At 42.5% G+C, this 27,941-nt stretch overlaps 1 protein-coding gene across 2 annotated transcripts in view; it reads left to right on the forward strand.

Annotated features, from left to right (window-relative positions):
- PRKCA (protein kinase C alpha) overlaps positions 1-27,941 on the forward strand; it is a 395,705-nt gene that overhangs the window by 133,053 nt on the left and 234,711 nt on the right. For both annotated transcript variants that reach the window (XM_038546804.1, XM_038546805.1), the window contains exon 3: positions 21,185-21,267. In XM_038546804.1, the coding sequence (XP_038402732.1) occupies positions 21,185-21,267 (83 nt within the window). The remainder of the gene's footprint in view (positions 1-21,184; positions 21,268-27,941) is intronic.

A 27,941-nucleotide genomic window follows, 5' to 3' on the forward strand; every position in this document is an offset into this window, starting at 1 on the left:
GCGATAACCCCAGTATAGCACCTTAGCACAGGTAGTCCTGGTTTCTTTTTAAAAAAAAAAAAAAACATTGGTCTATGGGATGCCTACGGGTGGCTCAGTGGTTGAGCATCTGCCTTTGGCTCAGGTCATGTTCCTGACCATGTCCAGTATTGGGCTTCTTGCAGGGAACCTGCTTCTCCCTCTGCCTATGTGTCTGCCTCTGTGTCTCATGAATAAATCTTTAAAAAGTAAAAAGAATTAAAAAACCATTGGTCTAGCTGTCTGTTGAACTGGTCTATGTTCTCTTCATGTGCTCATATATATCATGTGATTTTGTAAGTTGGGGACTTATTGGGTTGTGAAACCTCTTGAAGCACCAATTGCCCAGCAAGCTAATTCTGTCACTTGGGTTATTGAGGCAGCATTTGGAAGTGAGATAAATTGTCTGAAAGTATATAAGCCTGCGGTTGAATAGCCCAGACTATTTCTGACATGGACATTTATGATCAATTGGGTCAAATCTCCCAGCCCCAAAGTCCAAGCGTTCATGGTTTTTAGGAAAGCGAAATTTGGGAAGTTGTTGGGATGGGGAGGTGTCAAAGCTCAGTGTGTGAGGCTTAGAGGAAGCAAAAACCTCAGGATCCATGTGCATGTGTTTTTTTTTTTTTTTTTTTTTTTTTCTAATCAGGGAGGTTAAAGATGACTTGGAAAGATCATGCTCTTTTAGGCAGCAACCCATAGTATAGATCTGTTGATGCATATGCATTTGAGGTGGGTTGTGTTTTGTTTTTGTTTTTTGTTGTTTGTTTTGTTTTTTGTTTTTTGTTTTTTTCTTTTTTGCTTTCAGAATGGACTTTTCTTGGGAAGAGGAAATAACAAATTTTGACTGCATGTCCCGGGAAGAGGCCACAGGAATGAAACCCTCAGGTCACATGCCAAGAAAGAAATTCCCTTGACATATTTCAGAGCTGATGCTTAATGGACCTGAACCAGTTTGCATTTCTACAGGGCAGAGCCCGAACCACAGCTGGAGCTCCCTGGCCCCAGCTGGCTTTCGGGACCTGATCTGTGCAGACCTGGTAATTTCCCACGTGTCACACAATTCTGACCTAATGGGTCCTATGAGCCCTTCCTTTGAATACCAAGACCTCTCCTTTTGAAGGACTTGATTTTCTAGATTTAATTTTTAAGAGAGGCCAGGAAAGGTAATGCAGTGCATCCTGGAAGCCAGTGTTGCTCAACTTGAGTAGGTGAGGGAATATAGTAAATCAAAAGTTGCAAAAGCAGTCTTCTGATTGGCTTCCCCTTCTTGGGCTGATTTAGCAAATAGCAGCCCCAACTAAGTATGCATTTAATTAGATGGCTCTAGGATATATTTCAAATGAGGGGCAACACCTTTTCCAAAGCTTTCCTTATGTTTGGCCTCCATCTGGTACCTGTATTTTCAGTTTGTCTTATGTTTACACAAAGTGTTCCATGAGTTCTAGAGCGTGAGGATATATTGAATAAATGAACTTCAACCTTATTTTGGGCATACTCTCTAATCTCTGAAACTTCAGATTCATTTTTTTGCATTTTCTGACCTAATAATTCATTTCCCCCCCCTTTTTTTTTCATTCTCATTAGTAGCATTCACCAGAACAAAGTTTATTTTGTGGTGGTGGTAATCAGTAATACGACACAAAGAAAGATTGGATCAAATATATTTTGCACTGTGTTCTCAGGCAGTGCAATAGATTGTAGCCGCCGCTGACAACTTATACCGCTCCGAGTGTTTATCATTGCTGAGTGCGTGTTTGCTAATTAGCTCATGAGCTCCCTCGGGTTATTCATTTCCTGCAGAGCCAGGGTCTGGCACATAACAGATACCCAGTAAAGGTATATTGAATGGAATGGAGTTGCCGCACTGTGTTTTAGACAGGAAGGTCGCCGGAAAATATTGTCACCCCGGAGCAGAGCAATGATTTTCTTCCCTCCAGGATTTTAGGCAGAGCCATTTTAAAACATATTTTCAGACTGGTGAGTCTGAATGAGTTGGAAACAAATTGACTGTTTTCTAAGTGTTCTATATCAGGAATATAAAACACCAGTGGAAGTTACTTCTTAAAAATGAAAAGCTGAGAAGTTAAATCTGATTTCTTAAATCCACTGAGGAAACCATGTCTTGCCTGGTGCTCTCCCTGTCCTATCCCCACTTGGTTTCATGAAAAGTGTGTTAAAGTTGGCACCTGACCACCCGGTGGGGAAAAAAACGGCTTACCTTGAGCATCACTGTATGGCTCAGGGCAAGCATACTCAGTTATCATACAGGATTTTGAGAGGAAAGACGATGATGAAGCCAAAGAATCAGAATTGAATCAATCAGTGTGATCAATAAGGCTGAGATTCTGTCCACAACCAATGAGGCAACCCTCAGGGAGCCCCAGGTTGTGGGTGGTAGCTCCTGGAAGGTGCAAGCTGTTCGTTGCTGGTTCCCGGGGCTGTGATCACCGGGGAGAGAGGTCTTGCCTGCTTCCAGCTCACACAGCCACACGCAGACACACATCCTGTGTTTGCTCATTGAGGGTGGCAGGGTGAAAATAGTCTCAGTCATTACTTCTACCCCATGAATCCTGTTAGCATTTCTCCAATTTTCTCTTTTTTGTCAAGGGAACAGAAAATCCATTATCAGGTGTTTCCACAAAATTGACCTTATATTTACTTCCCGGGTTTAGTGCTCGGTTGCCAAATAGGAAGTGAGGAGTCAGCAGAGTTAAGGGCAGGCTGCTTGGAGTGAATATCTTCAAATTATCAAGAATCCATATCCTGTCAGTGACTTCAGCCTAAAAATGCCCCCCTCCACCCGGGCACTTTCCTGCCAAAGAGGCTTTTGGAAAAGAGGACCAGCTCTCAGGCTTATGTGTGGATCCCAGACATAAAGTAGCAAGAGAATCCGATTAGGTGCACAATGACTTTAGGTCACTTTCTGATGTTTAGAAGAATTGGTGCCTCGTTAAGAGGCGATAGCTTTTCCCCGCCACAATCTGAAGTGTTCAGACCCCAGATTTGGCTGATGGGTGAAGAGGCAGCCTTTGTTCTTGGCCAGGCTGATGTCAGAGCCCTTGAGAACCCTCTCCCTCTCCTCTTTCTTACTCGGGAGGCCATTGCCCTGAGCTGGGAGAAATGCCAATGTCATGCCTCCCATCCTCCATCCTCCCCTGCTCATTCATCAGATATTCCTACCTGACTATACAGGTAGGCCACATCCCCCTTCTACCCAGGCATTGGGGCTGAGTGGCTCTCGTGCCTGTATCTACTCCGTCTCCCCTGGCCCCGCATTCTTACGAGGTATGGCCTCCAACCTCGGGTTCCCTGGTTACCTGGCTCTCCCCCACCTTTGCTGATGGCATGGGCTTATTCCCAGTTTGCTCACTGGGAACACTGCTCCCCGTCTCTTAGCTGGAGCTGCCTTGCCCTTTTTCAGGACGTGGTCTTCACACCTGGGCTCAGGCACCCTCCCTGTAACACCTGACCTTCAGAAATGGAACACCTTGGTGCCCAGGCCCTCAGTCACATGAAGTTCCTCTGTCCAGCCAGACCTTTCCCGTCCTCTTGTTATTCAAATCCAGGTGTAATGGTGGGGGAAAATTAGAGCGTGATAATGACCTGAACAGCTCCACCTAATAATAACCTGAGTAGCTGGGATCGTGGGGAGCTTACTCAGTGTCCAGCAGCATTGTGATAGAAAGCTTGATCCCTTGAATCAGACAGGGAGGGTCAGATCTCTGGCTCCTTGCAGGTTAACAGTGTGACTCTTCAGTTTATTTCTCTCTAGCACAGCTTCCTCATCCTTAAGTCGTTCGGTAAGAGTATTGTAAACTGCTATTCATATTTATTTTCTCATGTGATGAACCCGGTTCAAGTAACCCAAAGCAATACAATTTAGAGATCCCTCTGCAGCAGCATGCCCAGATCACGAAGAGATGACACCAGTGGTGCTACTGACGCTATAAAAAAATCTCCAATGATATTGTCTTATGTAGGTGTGCGTGCACACGGGAGAACTTGAAAAATTGACGGGGACTCTGGACTCCTGACAATGTGGCTTTCCCATCTGATGCCCAGGGAATATTGTCTCTGCCTACCTCTGATCAGCAGAGAAGTCGAGTTGAAAGGCTTCTGTCGCTATGCAAATTGCAGAAGTCCATTCTTCAGCCACTCTCTTGAGAAATGGCTGAGGGGTGCCGTGTACTGGGGCTACGGTGTGCGAGCATTTAATAGCTGTGTGGAGTCACGGGGGGAAAAGGCCCAGCTTGCAGCTTCCAGATACACATTCCACCGTGAATGTGTATCTTTAAAACATGCTGATGGTTTCACCTCATCCTGGGAAATATATATATTTTTCTTTTTTCTGAAAAGCCCACTTTAGATGTGTGTTTTTGTGCCAGAAGTTCATTTCTTTCGACTTAAATGATTAATAGGAACTAAAACTTTTTATAAATAAGATTACTGTGGTTATGTTGCTTGGGTAGGATTTGGCAGTTTGGAGATTTCAGAGTTGATACAAACTGTAAAACTTCTGTGTCATCTGAGTTATGTAGAGTATTTGAAAGCTTTCCCCAGTATTTACTGAGAGCAATTTTCCAGACTCTGCCTAAACAGCCGGCTCCTGTGATCACTAGTACTGGCTTCCACAGGCCTCCTTCATTTTCAGACAGCCCTTACATCATCCTCCCTTAGCTGAAATCTGATTCCCTATAACTTTCACTCTTGGGTCCTATAGGGTTTCCATCCTTTAGGGACAAACAGAACAAGCTTAATCCTTCCTGCAAATATCAGACCTTCAAGTATTTGCAGACAGCTACCTTGCAGGTTAAGACTTCCCTTTCAGGTGGATCTACGTTCTTTTTAGGATGTGGTTTTAAGTTTCCCCTAAATGAAAGAGACTGCAAACACAATGAGGGAGGGAACTCTTGGAACCCTGAATCATGTCTCAGGAGGAATGAAAGCTTGTGTGGAACTCTCCTCCTCCATCCTAGGTTATATACATCTGTTAATGCCTCTTCTAGATTTTTTTGGCATCTATACTACATGAATTGTATCAATTAAAGTGCCATTGTTTTCATCTGTGCTGTTGATCAATCTCTGTATTTCTATAGTTCCAAAGCTAAGTGTGGGAATTTGAATTATCCTTACTATTTGATGTCCTCCTTGATAGCATCCAATTTGTGGAAATCAGCCTGGTTTAGCTTTAGATATTTTTCTTTGTGTTTCTAATTTGGTCACTTAGGGTATATACAGTCTTTCCCAGTCGCTGCCCCACCATGCCACATCCCCCCCGCCCCCCCCATTTGGGAACCTGGCCTTCGGTGGGTTCACGGAAGATAAATCATGTTTCCTTCACCTCTCTACTCACCTCTAAACTGGATACATTTTATCTTGTCTGCTTGTCAGAAAGCATCTTTCATGGATACAGGTACTTGCACATTGTAGGTATTGATTAATGTCCATGGAATGAGGTGCTGTGGAATGAGGGTTTTGATTGCTATTGGCGAAGTACTGTTGAACCCCCCTCCCTGCTTGTGGTGGACGCTTATGTAATCTTAACTAGTTCTCTTCCACATCTGGACGGAAGACGCTGTGGTTTCTTGGTAGTTGATTCTCCTGGGACTTAAGCACACTTCTGGGGATCTTCAGCTTTTGGGGTTGAGGGGGCAGCAGGTCCAAGTACTGCTGGCTTGTCCCTTGGGGCCTGTGCTTCTGTGTATCATGACCCCTTCCCCCACCCATATCCTGGCCAGGCTTCCTGACATGCCTGATTAGGGGAGGCCCTGGGCATGGAGGGAGTCTTTGAAAAGCCATGAGAGAACATCAGCCAAGGCATACCTGGTCTAGACCAGCTGGGATGAGGCTCTGTCTGGGTCTGGCCTCTGGGTCTGGGGGTGGGGAGGGACAGGGGTCAGAAGGAGGTGGTGAGGTGCTGGCTAGTTCTAGGCCTATTACTTCTTCCTGGAAGTGGCAAGCTGTGTAGATTCCTTGGTGTGTTTTCTGTCTTCACAGAAAATAGGGAGGAAGGGCTGTCCCCTCAGTGGCCTCCAGGGGTCCAGCCTTGCCTGGTTTCTTGTGGTCCTTGATTTCCTCCCTGGCCAGATTTTGTTTTTACTTAGGTTTTCTTCATTTCAAAATAATTCCGTTTTTCTTAGTACTACCACTAGTTCCAAAGAGCATCTCAAAAGGCATAAATATACTATCTCAATGTTAAGAAAAGGATTTAAAAATTTGGAAGTGAGGCATAAAGGTGAACGAACAACACGTCCTCTCCGTGTCCTGCAGGGGCATCTCTTACCAAGACTGCCCAAGGACTTGAGGGTATGGTACCTGCTTCTGTTTGATTTTAGTTTCAGAAACAAAGTTCTCATCACGAGGAAAAACTTTCTTTGGTATCTGTATAAGATGATGCATGTTAACTTATTGTGGTGATGCTCTTGCGGTATAAATAAGTCCTATAGGCCTTCAACTCACATAGTGCTATATGTATGTCCATTGTATTCTGAAAAAAATAGAAAAATGTGAGTTTTAAACAGCAAAAGAACACCTTGAGATAGAACTCACATTGTGTATAGTCTTCGCTGTTAAAGGAAGCAATTCAGTGGTTTTTTTGTATTTGTGGAATTGTGCAGCTACAAGCAGTCCATTCTAAGACCTTCTCATTTTTCTGTTAGCTGTCACTCCCATTCTCAAACCTAGCAGACCTTTCCCAGAATGCCTTGCTTGGTGAACTCTAATTCTTGTTGAACGAGCTTTACCAACTTAATGGTTCCCTCGTTAATGAGTTGAACAGTGCATGCATTTTTTAAATGTTTACCATTTGATTTTGTAGCCAGCTTTACTTTTATTAACACATCCTAGATGCTTACCTGCTTTCTTTGGTAAATGTTCTCTTACCACATAGTTGTTATGGCTGTAGAGTAATTACATCTATCAAATGGACACCCGCTAACCTACTTTGCCTCTGCTGGGCTCTTAGCTGCTTTCCAGTTTCTTTTATTCTGTATAATGTGGTTAAAAGCATCTGTGCCACATGTCTCTGTGCGCATCTCTCATCATTTAAAAAAAAAATTGCTAAGTCTGGAATTGTTATGCAAAACCAAAGTTTTTTTTTTTTTAAAGATTTTTTGAGTATAGTTGACACACAATGTTACATTAATTTCAGGCGTACAACATAGTGATTCACAAGTGTAGCTGTGCTGTGCTCACAAGTGTAGCTGCCATCTGTCACCATACAATGCTATTTTAATACCATTGACTATATTCCCTATGCTGTACATTTTATTCCCACGACTTATTCGGTAACTGCAAGCCTGTATCTCCCACTACCCTTCACCCATTTTGCCTACTTCTCCCCACCCCCCTGCCACCCTACCCCAAGCATCAGTTCTGTGTATTTATAAGTCTGAATCTGCTTTTTGTTCTTTTTTTTTTTTTTTTTTAGATTTCACATATAAGTAAAATCATATGGTATTTGTCCTTCTCTGACTTACTTCACTTAACACAATATTCTCTAGATCTGTTCATGTTGTCGAAAATGGCAAGAAAGCATCCTTTTTATGACAGAACAAAAGGTTTTTAAGCAAACAAAGATTAGATGTTAACAGTTTTATGCTTTGTTTTAGAGTTCTTGTGCTTGGCTCGGCCACTGTCCTCAAGCATATTTCTGAGTTATTTTCTAATCTCTGGATACCCCATGGCTGAACACCTAGCTGCGTGAGTCATGCAATTGTATTAAATACCCGATAGACATACAACAAATTTAGGTGTGCACTGAGTAATTTTTTAAGAATCAGAAAGCACTTAACGGGCTTGCAACCTGGTGCTGTATCATCTTTAAAGTTATATTTTTAGTTAATACATTAATGGTTGAAAAATTAGGAAATGCAGATGAACAAAAAAGTGAAATTACATCTTCCCAAACACTAGACACAGTCACTTTATCGCGTGGTCCATATCTTTGCAGTGTCTTCCCCATGCAAAACCATGTACATTTAAAAAATCAGTAAATAGCTCTATTTTGTGATTGTGAAATGTAAGTTTGAAGCATTGTGTCTATAGATTTTAAAAGCCCTTTGGGGCAGCCCCAGGTGGCTCAGCGGTTTAGCGCCACCTTCGGCCCGGGGTGGGATCCTGGAGACCAGGGATCCAGTCCTATGTTGGGCTCCCTGCATGGAGCCTGCTTCTCCCTCTGCTTGTGCCTCTCTCTCTGTCTCATGCATAAATGGATGGACTTTTTTTTTTTTTTTTTTCTTTTAAAGCCCTTTGATCGGGGATCCCTGGGTGGCTTCGCGGTTTAGCGCCTGCCTTTGGCCCAGGGCGCAATCCTGGAGTCCCGGGATCAAGTCCCGCGTCGGGCTCCCGGCATGGAGCCTGCTTCTCCCTCTGCCTGTGTCTCTGCCTCTCTCTCTCTCTGTCTATGAATAAATAATAAATAAAATCTTTTAAAAAAAAATAAAGCCCTTTGATCTTAAAATTTTGGATAGCAAGTCATTTGTTAATTTTCTTTGCTATATTTTCTGGCATAAGATTCATCAATGTAACATATTCTTTTTTTTTTTTTTTCTACTCTTTCTATGCCTAATGTCCTTGTACTAAAACTTTGCCTTTGTCTTAATCTTTCCCCACACACTCACCACTGTTACTGTGGGCACTGGAATCCCCTAGACACTTTCGAATTTCCTTTTTGGAAAGTTGTAGCCTCATTGCTTTGTAATTATGTTGTGTTCCACATCCCTGATGCTTTATTAGTTCCCAACATATTTGATAAAAGGGAGGTAATTAGTGTATTATGGCTTCTTCTGAATTGTCCTCCAAGATAAGCAGAGAGAAATGCTACATGAGTAAAAATTTACATAATAATATGAACAGATTTTTGTCACATAAACTCAACATAATCCTTCCAGAAAATAAAGGCATTTTATTTATGGAAACTTTCTGCAGGTATTCATCTCTAAGAATTAAAAATGACCCCTGTGTTATGGCCCTCAAATTTCAGAAGTGACACCATATCACGTTTGCTTTGATTAATCCCTGCATTTCTAAATAAACTTAAATGTCTTTTCAATTCTGAGATGGTTCCCACCTCTGTTCCAATATTGACTGAAATCTAAGCCAAAATATGAAGCACTTTTCCCTAACTTATCCACAGGAGCTTTATAATTATATGACCAAAAGGGAAAGGCGGAGGGGGGCGGGGAGGAGCAAACACCGGATTCTGAAATGAGTGTTGAAATGAGTGTTCCAATATTTGGAACAACTTCATAATTTCCTTCTGTGAATCATGACCAAGAGTAATATTTTCTCGATTGATATGAATCACATTCCTTTCCACCAGTGCTTAATTTCTCTGACCTCCTACCTGCCTCTGTAGTTTGCATGAGGCGGTCCGTGCCTATTTTCATATTTTTACATAGATGTTGCTGCAGATGCTGTCAGATGACTGCCCGTCGTGGTAAAAAAAAAAAAAAAAAAGTCCCTCAACCTTTTGTCCTTTTTTCAGCCTCAGCAACAGCATCATTTCTGCCACCAGTCTTCTGTAAACTTGAGGCTGAGAGAAGAGACCTTCCCTCGGTGCTCCCAGTGTGTACGGGGAAGACTTTACTGTCCTTTGTGATCTTGAAATTACTGGTTTGTGACTGTTTACTAGATTAGCCTTGGACCTGTTCAAAGTACCTGAGCCTTACTGATCTTCATAGATAGCCGGGTCTGGGATGTAGCTACTGCTCAATAAATACTGGTTGACCAGACTATACAACGAATGCTTTCCATTCACTGCCTGTGTTTCTTTACCACCTACTTTCTTGCCCACACTCTGTTTAGTTACTATTTTTATAGCCACCAAAGCCACAACCTGGAGTCCCTAATAGGTTTGTCTCAGCTACTTCCTGACTTGTGAGAGAGGCTATGGCAAATTTCCTTTGTGAGATATTCCCACCTTTCCTGTTTCAAGGCGCTCAGCTGTCTGCTTGCCTTTCTTTTTTTTTTTATTTTTTTATTTTTATTTATGATAGAGAGAGAGAGAGAGGCAGAGACATAGGCAGAGGGAGAAGCAGGCTCCATGCCGGGAGCCTGACGTGGGATTCGATCCCGGGTCTCCAGGATCGCGCCCTGGTCCAAAGGCAGGCGCTAAACCGCTGCGCCACCCAGGGATCCCTGCTTGCCTTTCTTGTAGGCTGACCCTGTTGATTCCTCTTCTCATCACTAAAGCACACCACCTCTCTTGAAAACTCACTTGGGATTGCCATCATCTCCCCCTGGGCAGCCACTGCCCTCAGAGTCGTGCTTTATGAAATCCTTAAAGTCCTCACATGCCTGCCAGCCTTCCTGGCCTTTAGGAGCTTCATAGAGATTTTTGAAAGGAGTGAATGAATAGATGAACATGCAACTTTACACCTGATCCATTTTCAAAATAAGCTGTAAAATTACAAACATCAGGGAAGTAGGCCTGACTCTTGGCCTTGACTTTCATTTTTCAACCAAATGGCTTGTTTGCTGAACAGATATGTGCTAAGGATGTTGACTCTTCATGTGACTGCCAAAACTTTGACTTAAGAATAAAACTGTAAAAAAAAAAAAAAAAAAAAATACAACTGTAGCCTAGGATTAAACAGGAGCAGAGTAGAGGCAGAGGAGTCCTGACCTTACCCATCCACCTAAGTGGTTTCTTTGGAAGTCTTCTGATTCTGTTCTTCTCGGACTCTGTGATGTCTCAATAGTAATATCCTCGTGAAGGTTAAGAGTAAAGGTGACTTCCTTGGGCTCTTTCTTGGTCCCTTGAGGATTTAAAATGTTAGTTTTCTGGCTGGTGTCATACTTGTGTGGAAACCTATCATCTCACCACTAAAGATGGAGAAAGTCTTTTATGTACAATCCAGCATTGTACAAGCCTCGTTCTCCTGATTGTCCTTGTTATCTTGAATGCAAACATCAGCTAGTATATTAAGTAGGACACACACACAAAGTCAAGGACTTTAATTTTGAGCTTCTGATGATACTTCTGTGTTGGACCTTTAAGAGTTCTGACTTCATTAAAGTCATTTATAATCATGAGCAAATGAATTTTTTTAAAAAAGATCTTATTTATTCATGAGACAGAGAGAGGCAGAGACACAGGCAGAGGGAGAAGCAGGCTCCATGCAGGGAGCCTGATGCAGAACTCGATCTTGGAACCCCAGGATCACGCCCTGGGCCAAAGGCAGGATTTTTTTTTTTTTTTTAATGTTACGGTTTCTATTTTATATCAACAATTGGGGTTTTATTTTTTTATGTTTTGATTTATTTAAAAGAGAGCATAAGCAGTGGGGAGGAGCAGAGGGAGAAGGAGAAATAGACTGCCTGCTAAGCAGGGAATCTGACGTGGGGCTCTGTCCCAGGACCCTGGGATCATGACCTGAGTTGAAGGTAGGCTCTTAAACCAACTGAGCCACCCAGGCGCCCAAAAAATTTAGGTTTTTAAAAACCACTTTTTTTTTTTTTTTTAAAATCACCCATAATCTTTGTGGGCCCTTACTTTTCCCAGTGGAAGTGGAAACAGAACACTGATTCCTTACTTGAACTGCTCATTGCTGCTTTGGATTTGAAGGTCCCTTCAGTCACCATTGGTGACAGAGGTGAATTTCATGGGCACAGGTATGCTGTCCTAGAGAGCTGTCAGTGAAAAGTGACTTGAACGCCTTCCTACTTGTTGATATCACTTAATTGAAGTCTGAAGTTTATTTACTATGAATCCTTTTCCTGGACACTTCAGACTTTTTCTTCATAACTTGGGCTCCTATTTGGGAAGTGGGGTGTTGTGGTTTTCTTGACAACACATAGCTCTGATTAAAACTTTCATTCATTGAATCCTTTCGAGAGACTGCCTTCTCTTCTATATTTTTTTTAGGATTTTATTTTAGAGATCTAAGGAGCACGACCAGGGGGAGGGGTAAAGGGAGAGGGCCAAGCAGATCCCATGCTGAGAGTGGAGCCTGATCTGGGGCTTAATCCCACAACCCTGAGATGATCTGAGCTGAAATCAAGAGCCGGATACTTAACCTACTAAACCACCTAGGCACCCCTACATATTAGTTTTCTGAAGCTGTTCTAACCACAAACTAGGTGGCTTAACCCAAGTATTTCTCCATTTTGGAGGTTAGAAATCTGAGATTAAGGTTCTCAGCACTATTGGTTTCTTCTGAAGGCAGTGAGGGAGAATGACTCTCCCCATGTCTGGTGGTTTGCTGGCAATCATTGGAATTCCTTGGCTTGTGGAAGTATCAGCCCAATTTCTGCCTTCATCTTCACATGGCATTCATGTGTGTCTGAATTTCCCCTTTCTATAAGGACACCAGTCTTACTAGATTAGGGCCTGCCCTGTGCCAGTATGACTTCATGCTAATGAATTCCATCTGCAAGAACCCTGTTTCTAAATAATTTCACATTCTGAGATTCTGGAGATTAGAACTTCAACATACGAATTTAGGGCTGGGATGGGGGGAGGGGGTAACAGTTCAACCCATTACAGGATGAGTAATGCCTGAAATGATAAGATGACATTTTTATTTGGCAATTCTGCATAGGAGGGAAGAGTAGAAATAATGTATTACACCGAGGGTGCTTCAGAGACTACCTAGAAAGACAACTTTTAGAGGATCCTAAAGTCTGTCTTATGAAAGAACTGAGACTATTCTTGACATACTAAGTGTAAAAGTAACTTATTTTTGAAGTCTCTGCTCTGGTTTTTTTCTAATCAGCTCTTTGTCAATATTATCATGATAATTTCTCAGTGGCCTTTGATTAATGGCTGGGGTGGTAGGGGAGAAGAGCTCAACCACTGGGGTAAAAACCCATCTTATTCTCCTAGCCTTTTATGATGGACATATCCAAACACCTGCAAACATAGTGAGAATAGACCATATATACCTGTCTCACAGCTTCTATAATTGTTGACTTGTACCAGTTTTGTTTCATCTTTTTTCTTCTTGCTGGAGTCTGTTGGAACAAGTTGGAGACATCGTTCGTGTATTTCCACTTGTCTAAATTTAGGATAATAGATGTTATACTTTTGCTATATTAAAATTGAGAAAGGCAAAACTATTCAGTGATAAATATTACAAAATATATACCCTGGCTTTTACATTATAATGAATTAAAGGAGGGAAAAAAAGTGGAAGATAAAAGGGATGGATAGGTAGAGGAATAAAGAAAGGATATGAGATACCAACTCCTTTGTACATCTTTCTTTTAACTAGACCCTGAGCTTCCCTGTGAGCAGAAATGGTCTTGGCTACCCCTACGCCTTCATGTATTGCCAGAGTATAGGTGTATAGTAGGTGCCCAATAAATATTTGCTGAATAACTGAATGAAAAACGGATGAGTGATAATTTCCCAAAAGGCTTGCCCAGAAAGATACATAGACATGCTCAGAAAAACACATTTAGAGATGGAAGAGAGACTCCATTTCATTGCCTCTTGTAGTCTCCAGAATAGTTCTTCCAATAGTGTCACAATGTAGCTTTTTTACAACCTTAGTAAAAAAAAAAAAAAAACAAAAAACCAGATGTATCCCAGTTGAGCACCCACCCCAGGATGGATGAAATTAATTTATAAATTAGAAGCTTCCTCTATGCCGTAGGAGTCCATTCTTCATCTGGGCTGTGTTCTTACCATCTTCTCTTTTCTCAGAATTCTGGAGCTGAAGTTTCTTTTGCCTGCCATTCTGGGAAAGGTTTGGGGGTACTGTTAAACAAGTGGCATGCATTTTGCTGAGACTAGTTTTGGGGTCCCTAAAATTCAGACTGATGGTCTTAGACACGAGTTACCTCTGAGCAGAGGAAGCAGGTCATGCTGTCCTGGAATTAATGAGGTTTTAGGCTGGAAGAGGGAGGGAAGGAAGGCCTCCTTCTAGAGCCCAGCTCACCTTCTTAACTCCTTGCAAGTCTCGTAGACCCCAGTTTGGGTCCTTTAAGACTGAAAAAAATAAAAGACCTGAATATATTAGAGTGAACCCTAATATAAACTGTGGATTTGGGGAGATAATGATGTGTCAGTGAGGTTCATCAGTTGTAACAAATGTACCTCTCCGTGGGGATGTTGAAAGTAGAGGAATCTATATATGTGTGGGGACAGGGAGTCTACAGGGAATCTCTTTATTTTCCCCCTCAATTTTCTGTGAACCTAACTGCTTAAAAAGTCTTCGAAAAAATACTGCTGAGAGAAGTCTGGTATTACAGGCTTGATAAAGTCTTGGGTAGAATGGATGTAATTTATCAAAAAGGAAACCCGAAGTGCATGTTGGGTGGCCAGTGTTCAGATAGAGAGTCCTATTGCCAAGTTATGAAGGTTTTCTATGCCCTTATGAACTTAAAAAGGAAGTTGGGTTCTTTCGATTTCAAAATCACAAAAACATGGCAGGTCTGGGCTTAAAAAATCAAGCCTTAGGATTTTCCTTAAAACACGTTAGCCTGAGTTTTGTCATATATTTTTAAGGGATTTTTTTTGTTGTTGTTCTATAAAACATTTGGGCCTTTATACTAGATTGACTTAAGGAATTAAGACTGTGTTACTGATGTATATTGATGGTATCAGAAAAGTATATCCTGTTTCAGTTCTAGGTTGAAGAATATGAGAAAAAGTAAAAGGGAGGCTCTGTATCAAGGACCTGTTGACCTATGTCATTGTGGTGCTGTCATTATCAGTCTCCTAAGTGTGTGGCTTTTGGGCCATAAGGGGCCAAATGTCATTCTCAAATCTAATCTTTACTCCTTGGCTCTAGAAGAATCGTTTATACCAGTGATGGCCCAACTGTTCTTGAAATTCATTTTCCCTCAACTTCCTCCAGTCCCCTAAGTCAGGACTCTGTCCTCTCACTTCCCAGCTGCCACTTCCATTTCACCATCAGCCGCCGATGTGGGTGTTCCCAAGACTCTTCCCTACAACCTAGAGTTCATCCACCATTTTCTCTTCAGATCTCAGCTATGCAGATACCTCAGAATTTGGTCTGCATGCCCCCAGCTGCCTTTGGACCTCTAATCCTGAAGTTCTGCTTGCTTGCCTGACACCTCTATTTGAGTGACCCAGCAGCATAGGGTGCTCACTTTGCCCAGGCTGTGAATTTTGGGGTTCCAGTTCATTCTTACCTCTTGGCCTCCTTCATTTCCCACAACCTGCCAATTCACCCTTTGTCATTTTACATCTCTTTTGGCTGCAAGTACAGAAAATCCCATGTACATGGGCACACACCATAAAAGCATGTGTGCTATGATCTTACATATGCAGGTATACTAAATTACACGGTATACATTGGAGATATAGGTATATAGGGAGTATTTGAAAGGGTCCTTGATGGCTCACGTATCTGAAAAGTCTAGAGGGGAGTGCTGTGCCAACACCAAGATCTGGTTTCTTTTTCTCCTTAGTGTTACATGCTGTGTCCCCTTAATGTTCTACTCTGAGCTGCAAGATGGCAACCCTGTTTGCCCAGTTGATCTGACCAGTAACCAGGAGACGCCTTTCGTATTCAGTCTTTCTGCTTTCTCTAAAAATGTATCGCAACTCCAACCAGGAAGGAATGTGCGCGCGCGCGCACACACACACACACACACACACAGTGCCATCAATAGGACTTGGTGACCTTAGAGAAGAACAGGTTAAAGATGATTCTCCTGGGGGAGGGATGGAGAGGGATGAGGTGCCTGACCAGAAAGGGGAATGCTGGAGGTTTTGAGAGTTTATCAGGAGCATGTGCACTAATTCTTAAAGGCAGAATCTGTGCTGCCTAAAGAATGTCATCCCTTCTGGTAATATGTGATAAAGCACATTTACTTGATTTGTTTTCATACAACTTGAACATGTATCCCACAAGAAGACTGTTTTCATTGTTACAAATTTGAAACCAATAATTTTCTTTGAGCATGCAAATATAACATAAGCTCAAATTTTCATCACTTTCCCTACAAAGCTGAAAGTGGTTCACTTGCCTTAGAGATTTTCATTTCATTGTATTCTGATGTGACGCTACCTTTCATTAATCCCTTCCAGCTAAGCAAAATTTAATTAAAACCACCTCACATGATGGCAACCATTCATGTATTTAAAAAAAGGAACTTGAGGAAACTCAGCTAGCTACCAGTCTTCTGTTCTAAACAAAATTGGACGATTACCTGTAGTAGGTTTTTATTTCTTGATTTGGAGATTTGTTACATAATGCGTACCCTCTCCCATTCATTTTGGGTAGCAGGGAGTTTTTATGCATATGTTCCATTTTATGAGACTCTGACCTGAATTTTGAAATCAGGTGGGTGATTCACAGAGGGTGAAAAGGAAAAGAAATGATTTCTTGAAGAGAAACAGAAAGTGATATAGATTTTTTTCTCTTCAATGCACATAGCAATCCATGTCATGTGTACATAGGGGTAGTCCCATTTTACACATAGATTGAGCATGAGTGTCACAAGGATTTGGTTAAAAAAAAAAAAAAGCCTGAGCCTTCAGTCTGACAGTCCTGGTCTCCATCAGCATTACTGACAATCACCACTGGTGAGTGAGATGGGAGGGTTGGTGGGACACGTCTCTGGTCTCCAGCAGTCATGGGAGTACTCTGCTCTGAATTTCCCCCATGTCCCCACTCTATTCGGTCACTGACTTTATTAAAAAATTTTATGCGATTGAAGCAAATAACTCTTTCTTGGTTTCATAACTAAGCTGTGAACAAAAATAACTACAGAAAATTCACATATGCAGGACTGCAAGCCTCTCTCATTTCTAATTTCATAAATATCATTTCAGGTTGATGAATAAATTGTGGTAAAATATACATACCCTAAAACTTACCGTTTTGATCATCTCAAGTATATAATTGAGTGGCATGTGCGTTGACAGTGCCTTGTGAAACCATCACCACCATCGATCTCCAGAACTCGGTTGTTCCAAATAGGACTCTACCCTTTTAGCGCTAACTCCCCACTCTTCTTCCCCAGCCCTGTTCTACCTTCTGTTTCTGGGTTTGACTACTCTGGGCACCTTGTATAAGTGGAATCATACAGTAATCTCTCCTTTTGTGTTGGCTTCTTTCTCTTAGCATAATGTTCTCAGAGTTCATCCATGTTGTAGCATGTGTCAGAATCTTTACCTTTTAAGGCTGAACAATCTGTATGGATATATTGCATTCTGTTTATTCATCTGTTGATGGACATTTAAGTTGTGTCCAACTTTGTTGATGCTGCTGCTGTGAACATGGATGTGCAAATATCCGAGACCCAGAAGTGGAATCGTTGGAACATAGGGTAGTTCTGTGTTTGCCTTTTGTACTGTCTTACATTGTCCCTAGAGATGGACAAGCGGTTCCGATTTCTCCTCATCTTCCCCATCACATGTTTTGTTTTAATAGCCTTCCTAGTGGGCATGAGGTGGTGACTAATCACCTTCAATTAGAATTTTCCCTCCTGTCAGAGCTCTTGCTGCGCCTACTTGATTTATGTGTGATCCATGTTGGGAGCATTTGTAAGGAGCAGTTTGCATTGACCAGCAGGTAGCTGTAGCTGATTCCTATATATGTAGCATCAATTCACCACAAGGTTTTTTGTTTTTTTAGTAAAGCTCTTTGTTTAAATGAAATAATGATAAATATCTCTGGGTTTGCCACTTGCCAGAGATCACTCTGGAGAACATTCTCTGGTATCAAGAGCCCCAAGTCATCCATCTGCGTGATGACATTTGGCGCAGAAACCAAGCTCTCTACAGTTCCTCCAGGGGTGTCTAATGAGCCAAGACCATTAGAGTTAAATCAATTCTGATCAAATTCATGGGGGTACAGTGTCAGAAGGGAATGTTTCTCTCTCACTGAGTGTTTGGCTTTCAGATTGTTCTTGGTTGGGTTTTGTTCACTTTAATGAGCACAAGTGAAAACCACTGTTAACATCAACATGGCAGCATCAGCACCCACCTCTATATTTTGGAAGTCATTGTGCATTCTTGAGCCAACAGGGGTAACTGTTATTCTGTCTTGGAAATCTACTTCTGACAGATGGTGAACACTCTTCCTTAATTTCCATTTAGCTTTACTTCCGTAAGTAAGATTAGCATGTGATATGGATCAGTTGATGAAGCACCCTCAATTTTAAAGCCAGATAATGTTAAGAATCACTATTTGGCCAAACCTGTGGTCTTTATTTATTTATTTTTGTCCTCCCACGTCATTTGCTTCGTGTGATTCTGCATTTCATGTGTCATCCATCACTGTTGGGTAGCATAAGCATATCACACAGAGGATAAGAGGAAAGCGATTTTGTGCTTAGAAAATAATTGAATGAAGATTTACTTTGTGACTTTAAGCTGCAGGACAGCTTCATATTTTAAAACCTATCATTTGGTTATATAAGCAGACATGCCCCAAAGTCTTGGGGAATGGGGCTTCATCTCAGTTTTATTGGCCAGCCTGTGCTTGCTTAAGCAAAGGCTTGTTTAAGCACCAATGGTCCAGCTCCAGGATAGGTCATGGAACAGAAAGAGTCTGCCCTGATGTGTGTGGCTCCACTTCCTGCCTGCCAAGGTCAGACAAGTATGTTTGAAACGCATACTGTGTGACACAACTGCCTTACCCTCAACTCTTTACCCAGCTCCCCTGGCTCTATATAGCATGATGAGATGAAGACTTTTAGAATTCCGAATAAAAATAAAAACCGTTCCTAATTTTTAGCCTGGGGAAACTGTGCTGTCCATCTCCAGGTAAACCCAACACATTCTCTTCTATTATTATAGAGCCAATCTGTTCCTCGTTCTTCAGCTACCCTAGCAAGACTTTCTCAAATGTTGGCAATATATTGTCTTACAAAATATGCATTACCCGATTTCGTTCGGAACTTGAAACCAAAGGTCAAGGCCCACCATCCGTCGTTTTGGAATCTCTGGTCGTTGCACAGCTTTCTGGGATGGCCTCTCCCTAACAAATGCTGTATGCAGCCAGAGCCTGCCAATGCAGGGCTCCTCTTCCCTGCCCATGGGGTGGGGACAGAGATGGGATAGGAGGAGGGGAGGATAACTGGGCTTTCTCTTGCCTTCCCATAGTCACCTAGACATGGGCATGTTCTTTCTCTGAAGTTCATCCATTCTGAATCTTGAATCTTTGAACGGGCTTTACAGGGTCTTTATCCTCCATATAGCTCACATGGATGAGCAGCTCTAACAGGACTCTTTTTTCCACCTCCTGTTGGGTGAATCTAATCATTTCTAGATGTGACTTTCATGTAAGGCAGGAGGGAGCGGGAGGTAGCTAAGGTAGGCCAGGAGGAAGTAATTTTGGGGGTAGGTGGGACTTTTTTTTTTTTTTTTTTAACTGCTTCTGCAAATTATATACTGTATAGAGAGGGCCTGGAGCTTCTTGGGATAAAACTGGATATGAGATTTTTTTGAGGCATATGTTAGAAATACTTGTGGGTAGAGATTTATAAGTGCCTTTACAGGTAAATGGGAATAGAAAGGATGGATAGAAAAAACCATCCAAATGGATTTGATAAATACAGGTTTTCTTAAGTGTTCACCTGAATGCAGAGGTGGTTTAAAAGGAATAAAAAAAAAAAGGCAACAAAACCCCAGTATGTTGAACGATTAAAGAGGGAATCTGAATGCTCATTTTCCCTTCAAAACACCATATCCATAATAAACTATGATGAGGAAATAATGCTCCTGTGACCCTTTTCCTTTCGTAATTTATCTTTCTAATTCTAGTGAGTGAGCAATGACTTTGTGCCTGGGGAGAGTGAGCAGATGAGATTAATTTGTGCCATCACAGCTCTGCTTTATTATCCATCCTGGAGAGGGTTGCAGTGGAGATGCTTTTAGCAGAAACATCGTGAAAAAGCTGCTCTGAGGGCTTGGAGGAGCTAAGTGCTGCCCTTTGCAGTGTCTTGGCACTGCTGAGGCAGTTGGGAGCTAGCTCTCTATGGCTTCACTGTCCTCTCCTGCCCTCCTGGTGGTCAGGTACAATGGCTGGGGCAGGCAGCCAAGGAGAACCCTTTACTTGGGCATCTCTGCTTCCAGAAGGATGCTCTTCAAAACCTCTTCAGTTGTCCCTTCCTATGGATGGTTCTCTCCAATATCTGACTCTGCTTGCTCATACCAGACACACATTTTTTTTTAAAGAAGTATTTTTCTAGTGACATCGTATTATGACCATCTTAAAAGGAAACTTTTAAAACAACCATCCTTTATCCATTACCCTGACAGGGCATACCCACATCTTCACCCTCTGGTTATTTTATAGATCTAAAACACACATATATGTGTACACACACACATATTTACATGTGATATATTTATTTTAAGTGTAATTCCTTTCACATACTCCTTTTCTTGTCACCCATGTATAAAATCTTGGCATTGCTTCATATCTTTTCTGCTCCTGTCAGTGGCTTAGGACACAGTGGAAGGAAGGGGGAAAATGATATTTTCTGTTTGGTAAACTATAGATATTGATGCGTGTTACATAGCATTGTGAGGACTCAGATATTGTATATGAAAGGGACTCATCAAAATGATACATAATAGGATGCTCAGAAGTATCCGGTCTGTTGGCAAGTCTAGTCCATTCTGAAATTTCTCTGGCATTTATTATTTCCGTTTCTTAGCAGACCAAATAATGATGGGCAATTACTTTCATTCGCAGACTAGACAAGAGGCTTCTAATTGGACCTCATGGTCCAAATCTGGTCCATTAAAGTCTTCCTGTTGCTACCATTTGGCCTTCTAAAGCACTGTTTTTGTGCATGTTACCCCGGTCAAATCTTTCAGTCGCTGCCAGTGCTTATGAGAAACCTCTTGAATGTCTTCATGGCCACTCAAAGCCCTCTGCTTACATTCTCAGCATGAAGCTTCATACTTGCTCTTTAAATTTAGATTGATGCTTTATATCTTGGGAAACTATCTTATGAACTCTGGCCCTATTTCTCTCTCCCTCAACTTTAAAGAATAAACTAGTGTTTAGGTCTCCTTGGGCCCTGTCAGACATGGCATTTTATGGTTCTATTATCTGTACGTCCAAATAATACCAAGCTGAGTCTTGAATAAAATGCCTTCTGATTGCTGTTTGATATTCTGTCTATAGTGAAATTAAACTGACTTCTCATAGGACACAGTCTTGTTTTGGACAACAAAGCTTGTGTGTTAAATTACTAATTTCAGTTTTCTTTTTCTCTCCACCAGTTTGCTGTTTTGTGGTTCACAAGAGGTGCCATGAATTTGTCACTTTTTCTTGCCCGGGTGCGGATAAGGGACCCGACACTGATGTAAGTAGTCTGGAAGCTGTTATTTGATTTAATGGAGATTTGTGACTTCACCTTTTTTTAATGCCTGTAAAACTGTTGTTTTGGCACATACCCTTACTGGGAAGACTTGTCAATGAGTCCTGTACAACTTTGACTTGTACTAATGAACAGATCTATAGTCCTTTTGAGCCATGGCAAGAAGACTTCAGGGTCAGAGGAGAATTTGTTAGCTTGTACTCTTCCACTCTGGGCAACCACATGGACTAAATCCACCAACTTTATAGTGAGAGCTTTCACAAACACAGTGTGGTTCTTTTCTGAAAATGTTGACAAATTTCACAACAAAAGTAAATCACCCTTTACCGTTCACCCTAACAGTTGGTTGACTAATAGGACTGTCCTTGCTTTTGGCCAACGTAACATGCCTCTTTCTACTTTGCTTTATGAGATCCTTTTCATTATGTATTATAAATGCTGCTGTTGATTTAAATAATTTAGCATCTGTTCCACTGAACAACTGATCTCTGAAGCTGCCCATGTGTGAACACGTAATTTTATTTGTGCCCTAATTCCGTCTGTCTCTAGTGAGCGTCTCTTGCATCTCTTGTTTACTGAAAAATGGGATCAGCAAAGGAGAGTGGGAGTCAGGAGGCCTGGGAAATCCCAATATCTAAAATATATTGAGTGGAAAATTGGGCTGTTATATGGAAAATACTTTAACAGGAAAAAAGAAATTTGCAGGGGAGGCCTGAGGAGGAGACACTTCTATTCTGAATTGCTTTTGCTGGATCACTTCAGTCACAAATACTTAAATTATGTGCTCCAAGTGTGATTCCTACCTTTGACTCTTGTTCCCATCAGGAAACACAGATTTCAAAGTGGCTTTCTCAGAGCAGGCAGGGCTGAATTCTTCCCTTTTCTGAAGAGGGCATACTCATGGTGAGCTCTTAGGGGTTCATATTTATGTTGTTTTATAGCACATGTAACAAAGGAACTTACTGTTGCACCCTGAGCACCTGGGAACATGCTGTGTTTTGGTTAAGAAGCTGGAGGAAGCCGTAGAGCAGAAGCCTTGGGCTCAGAGCCACCAATGGCCTGCAAAGGCTCAAAATGTGGGAGCTTCAGAGATAATCCTGTTTTCTGTCTTCACAGACCAGAAGGTCCACGTCCATGAACGACCCACCTATATACAAAAAAGTAGTGTGCTCCACCTGACGCTTGTACATTCCCCTTCTTTCAGGAATATTGTTTCCACATTTTTGGCATCCTAGAGGTAAAAATAGGTGTAGATAAAGAGTACCAGCTTTCCTGAAAGTTGGCCTCAAGCATCACATGGTGTTTCTTTGGCCACCTTGGTCATTATTCTGAATCCATCCTTCTGTTCTCCCATTTTAGCTCCAGCAGGAATGGGGTGTGATAGGGGATTGGCAGGCCATAGGGGTGTAGTTATTGCCTGACTTCTTTCCCTCCTTCCACTTCTTCATTCTTTTGCTTAAGTACTATATGTATTTTTTTTTTTTAAAGATTTGTATGAAAGAGCACGAGCTCACACAGGGAAATGGGGGTAGAGGCAGAGAGAGGAGGAGAGAATCTCAAGCACACTCCCCACTGAGTATGGAGCCCAGTGTGGAACTCAGTCTTATGATGCTGAGATCATGACCTGAGCCAAAATTACTAGTTGGATGCTTAACTGAGCCATCCAGGTGCCCCAAATACTTGTTATTAAGTACAAAGTATGGGGAAAGATAGGCATGGTAGATATCACTAATTAAAATAGGGTAAACGTTCTCTGAATGTGTTTACGTAAGAGACCTCCTCTAGGTGATCAGAGGCTTTCCCAAAGAAATGGCATTTAAACCAAGCTTCCGGAACAAGATAGGCAAGCACAAGGGAAATTTGCATGTGTATGTATGTGCTAGGGCATATGGAGCCCCATGAAAAACCATTCCAGGCCAAGGGAAAAGCAAGTGAGAAAGCCCTGATGTGGGAAGTTTAGTGTGTGAGAGAAGAAGAGCAAGCTGGTAATCAGATGTGTAGTTAAGGATTTTGAACACAATCTTAGGAGCAGTAAGGATCCAGAAAGAAGCTTTAAATTAGGAACAATGTGTTGATCCTTTTGGTACGGTAACAGGATTTCTCTGGTTTCCTTATGGGAAATGGACCAGGTTAGGGGGTGGGTGAAAATGGGGAAATACCAAAGGATGAAGAATCAGCATGGAGGGCAAGGTGGCAGAAGCTTGGGGGGAGGTAGGAGAAGTGTGGATGGGCAGCGTGAACTCATTCAAGATGCATTGAGGAGCTGAATCAGGAGCCCTCGGCCATTGGTGGGGGATCAGGGAGATGGAGATGTTGAGGAAAAACTCTCGGGCTTCAGGCCTAAACCTGTGAATGGATGGAGGCCATCAAGACCATGGAGGGAGAATGTATTGGGGAGTATAGGATGATAAGGCAGATTAAGGGTTTCACTTTGGACATGTGTAGTTTAAGTCGGGCATTGAGAAGACTGTTGTCTATGAATGCAGGTATGGAGGTTGAAAGTAGAGGGTATTCTAAAGATAAAGACTCCCCTCCTCTGGTTTTCGTTAGTTTTAAGCTTTGGGTGTGGATCATCTTGCCTAGAGAACGGGGTACATAGAATGAGAAAAAGAGATTAGGGTCCAGGAGAGAGCATTAGTGGATTGGATAAAAGAGGGAAGGCAAGACCAAGGAGAAGCAGGAAGAGAAGTAGGAGGAAGACGACCAGGTGGTGATGTTCTAGCAATTTCCTAGAAGGGCTGTAGGCTAGCTCTCTGCTTATGTCATGAATTCTATAAGCTTTTGATACTACACATAAAGAGTTAATATACATCCCAGTTTGTGCAGGACTGTCATGTTTACATGGGGAAGTTTTGGTTTATGCCTGCTACAGATTAGTTCATGCCTGTTAAATTCTTACCCTGTTTTGATGATCGCTATGTAGCCACCCTACTCCTAGAACCCCAAGCCAGGCAGGAAGCCTTAGTGATGGTCTGTTGGTAAGATACAATGGGATGCACACCTGTGAGCTGATGTGTTCATTCTGAGGTTTTCCCCCACTCCCTGTTGTGTTGACCTGCTATAGATGGTCTGTCTCACATCTTAATATCTGTGAAAGTGAAGATAAGAGAGGATTTTTTTTTTTTAATATGAGAGGAAAAAAAGTACTTGAACAGTCTGTGCGTTCTCTTCCAAGAAGAAAATTTGCCATTTGGTTGTTGGCCTTAAGAGGCCTATGATTAGGGCTTTGTGTAGCCGGGGCATGAGAAGTGTGTGTCTGTGTGCAGGGCAATTTTATTTATTGTACAAGTCTGCAAGGTGCCCAGACTTAAACTGCACCAGAGAGGTAGTTGGAAAACCATGAAGGTGTCAGGACACAGAGCTGAGATGAGATGGTAGGATTTTATTTTATCTTTCTTGAATACATTTTAAAGTCCTAGAATTATAGAGCTGAAAGGAGTGGTGAAGACTTATCTAGGTTAACCTTATTTTTTAGATGAGGAGAACAAAGCATATAAAAGATGTAAATGATTGGGCGACACTGCAACATGTCTCTTGAGTGTCCAAGAGGTTTGTGGATGATTGGAGGCTGGGAAAGGAAAGAAGGAGGGTCTTCTGTGGTGGCCTGATTGTCCTGTCAGTGGAGAAGTTGCTACTATTACCATGATGTAATCCTTCAAAGTTCTGTTTAAGCATTTAGAAAAATGCTAACAGGCATGGGAAAGGCCAGTTAATGGAATGGAAGGATCAGGAAACACAAAATACGTAGTTTTTTTCCTCTTAAGTTGTATTTTTTTCCCCTGAAAATCTAAAAGTTTTTAGATTGAGATTTGTTTCATGTGTGGTGAACGCTTAAGATGCACACAGTTCACCTGCTGCTTAATGATGCCAGCTCCGCAGACCCCAGGGCATTCACACATGGGGACAGAGAAGAGGGACAGACCGTGTGAAGTGCACAGACACTGGACCTCGTCCTGAATCTTTAGGATGAAAGGACAAGTGCTGTGAAAAGTGTGAAATAGCACTGCCCCAATTACAAGGAGCCATATGGAAAGAGTTAAAAACTCTTTGGAACAGAGATCATCTTCAAGACTCAAGGAGCAGGCTAGCTGCAAGGATGCAGAAGTGTAGGGAAACTGAGGAGGTGAAGGGGTGTCTGGGTTCAACTGAAGGGTGGAAGGACCCCATCTCCCCCTACTGCACCCCCACCCCTGCCCCAGAATGGGTCAGGCCATTCTCAGCCCTCCTTCCCTACCCCCTCTGGATGCAGAGAGTTCTGTTGCCAGACACTCCCTCCCAATATGTCTGGAGATAAAAGCCAAGCATCTCCGAGACTTCAAGTGCAACCTCATGCACGCCAAGGACAGAGGAGGAAAACGTAAGACTTTGTGTTGGAAAGGCACTTTGAGCTGGTACAGGATTTGTGCTGCCAGGGGTGCGGCCTCAGAAGGCAGCCTGGTGCTCTGCCCAGCACCCCTGCCCCGCATCTAAGATTTTGTAAGACAACAAAGAAAACAAAATCGGCCCATGTTTAGAAATGGCTAACGTCCCTTCTGCTGCCCCAGCCCTGTCCCCACTAAGGCATGAACTGGGACACGGACAAGCCTTGCCTTTTGGGGTGGGGTGGGGGGTGCGAGTCTGCTCTTGGGAAGAACTGACTGTGCTCTGTTTCTTCAGCTGCCACTGATGCCGTGAGCTGATGTTTTTCTTCTTCCTTGCTCTGGCCGTGATGGGGTGAGGGGACCTGGGGGCCGGTCCCAGAGGGGCTGACTGCCTCAGACTCCTGCCCTTCACCTTTTAAAATTTCAGCTGCGTTGTCCTTCAGTCCAGAACTCCTGCCTGTTAGAACGGTCTCTGCTCAAATTACATCTGTTCGTGAAGCCCTCCCTGCAGGAGGGAAGCGGGCATCTTCAGGTCTTCCAGGATGTATGCATGTGTGTATTCATTCCCCACCCCCCTACTTTATGTGCCTTAAAGGGGAGAGAACTGAAAAGCAACCCTTTAAGACGTTCCTCCCAATCTCAGTGCTGCCCTGAAAGCCCTAAACAAACACCCACACCTTTTCAGTACGTACAGTCTTTACGGGATTTGCATACAACCACACGAATGTTAGACAACTCTTTCAACATGAGCTTTGGAATATTTGCTCCGTGCACTGCATCTGTGAGCATTTGAGGAAGAAGGGAAGGCGCTGACCTGTTCAAAGGCTTAACACCTGCCCCCCTGCCCCCACCCTAGGCAATTCCCTTCCCGTACTTTTGTGTTCCTTTTGTTTGTGTTGATTTGCCTCGCACCTTTTCACCAGTGCCCTTGCCTGTCTGGGGAGGAACTGGACCTGTATTAGTACCTGGTACTTCTGCTCTCTGAGCCATGCAATTAAACAGTATTCAGGAAATGTAAAAATAACTTCCTGGGTCATTAGTGTATCTCACCTGGGAGACAACCAGCATCCATGCAGACAGCATTACGAGTTAGCGAGTGCCTGCCAGAATGTTCAGAAGGGCATAAATGAAGAAATTAACTTGTTAAAAGGCCAGGGAAGCTTGCTTCTGATCTGAGTACATCGTCAGGTCTGCAAAGACCGTAAAACCGAGTCATTGGAGGAAGCTCAAGAGCACTGACTATAAATGCTTAGAGTGAACCTGGAAACAGTCACATCAGTGGCTGTATAAGCCAAAAGTGATACCTGGTTGTGGGGCTGGGACCTGGGGAAGGCTGTATGTCCAGGTTGCAAGATTATTTTCTCTTCATTACAGCAGACTTGAGAATCCTCTCGTTCTCGAGTTCTTTCCCGTGTCTTAGAAACCGAGCAAATGAAAAAAGGCTGCTGAGTTGTTTAAAATTCAACATTTCAGAGCTTCATTTGTAACAAAACTCAAAACATTTAAAATAAACGTAGAAATTTAATTAGCGAATCTTCTATTTTCTCAAAGCACGCTTTAATATGGAAATAAGACAATTTTGTGAGCAAACCCAGTTCTACCTGAAACACTTATCTATTCCTGAACTGACAAAGGGAGATTTGTGAAAGGTGCAGGTGCTTAAAAAGTTGCATTTAAAATTCAGCCAAGTGAGGTCAAAAGAGTTCTGCAGTGGGAATTGGGATTTCTGCCCTGCCAAGTCCCTGAAAATCCTTCTAGACCTCGGTTTTCTTATTTATTGATATGGAGATTGAACTTGATGGTATTTAAAGTTGTTTGCTTCCCTAAATGGCATTCCTTCCTTGAGTACTTACCGAGGGCTTCATGCTATGAAGATATGAAGGTAAAGAGCGTTCTTGCCCTCCTGGTACATCCCCCCCACACACACACACAACCAAAAAGATGAGCCAAGCATGCAAATAATGATACTCTCAAATAATGAGATTGCATAGGCTAGCTGCTGTAAGTGAGGAAGAAATAAAATCCTGTTGAGTGTAAGGTGCAGGGAGAGAGTGACCACCTTATGGAAAATGGAAGGAAGGCCTCCTAGAGCTGTCTTAAGATTTTTAAGATTGATTTCTTTTCAAAATATTTCTTACAAACCAGTAGGACTGGTATTCTCCTGTTTCTCTTGCTAGCTTAAGGGAGTTCTGTCTCTTGCCAAATGCTGCTATCCAGTGGCACATAAACTCAGGTGACACATGTAAGCAAGAGGACCTGTAAAAGGAGCCCCTGCAAGGGAGAGACATGCCTGTCTTC

The sequence above is a fragment of the Canis lupus genome, chromosome 9 (assembly GCF_011100685.1).
Source record: "Canis lupus familiaris isolate Mischka breed German Shepherd chromosome 9, alternate assembly UU_Cfam_GSD_1.0, whole genome shotgun sequence".
In the NCBI taxonomy this organism is placed as follows: Eukaryota; Metazoa; Chordata; class Mammalia; order Carnivora; family Canidae; genus Canis; species Canis lupus.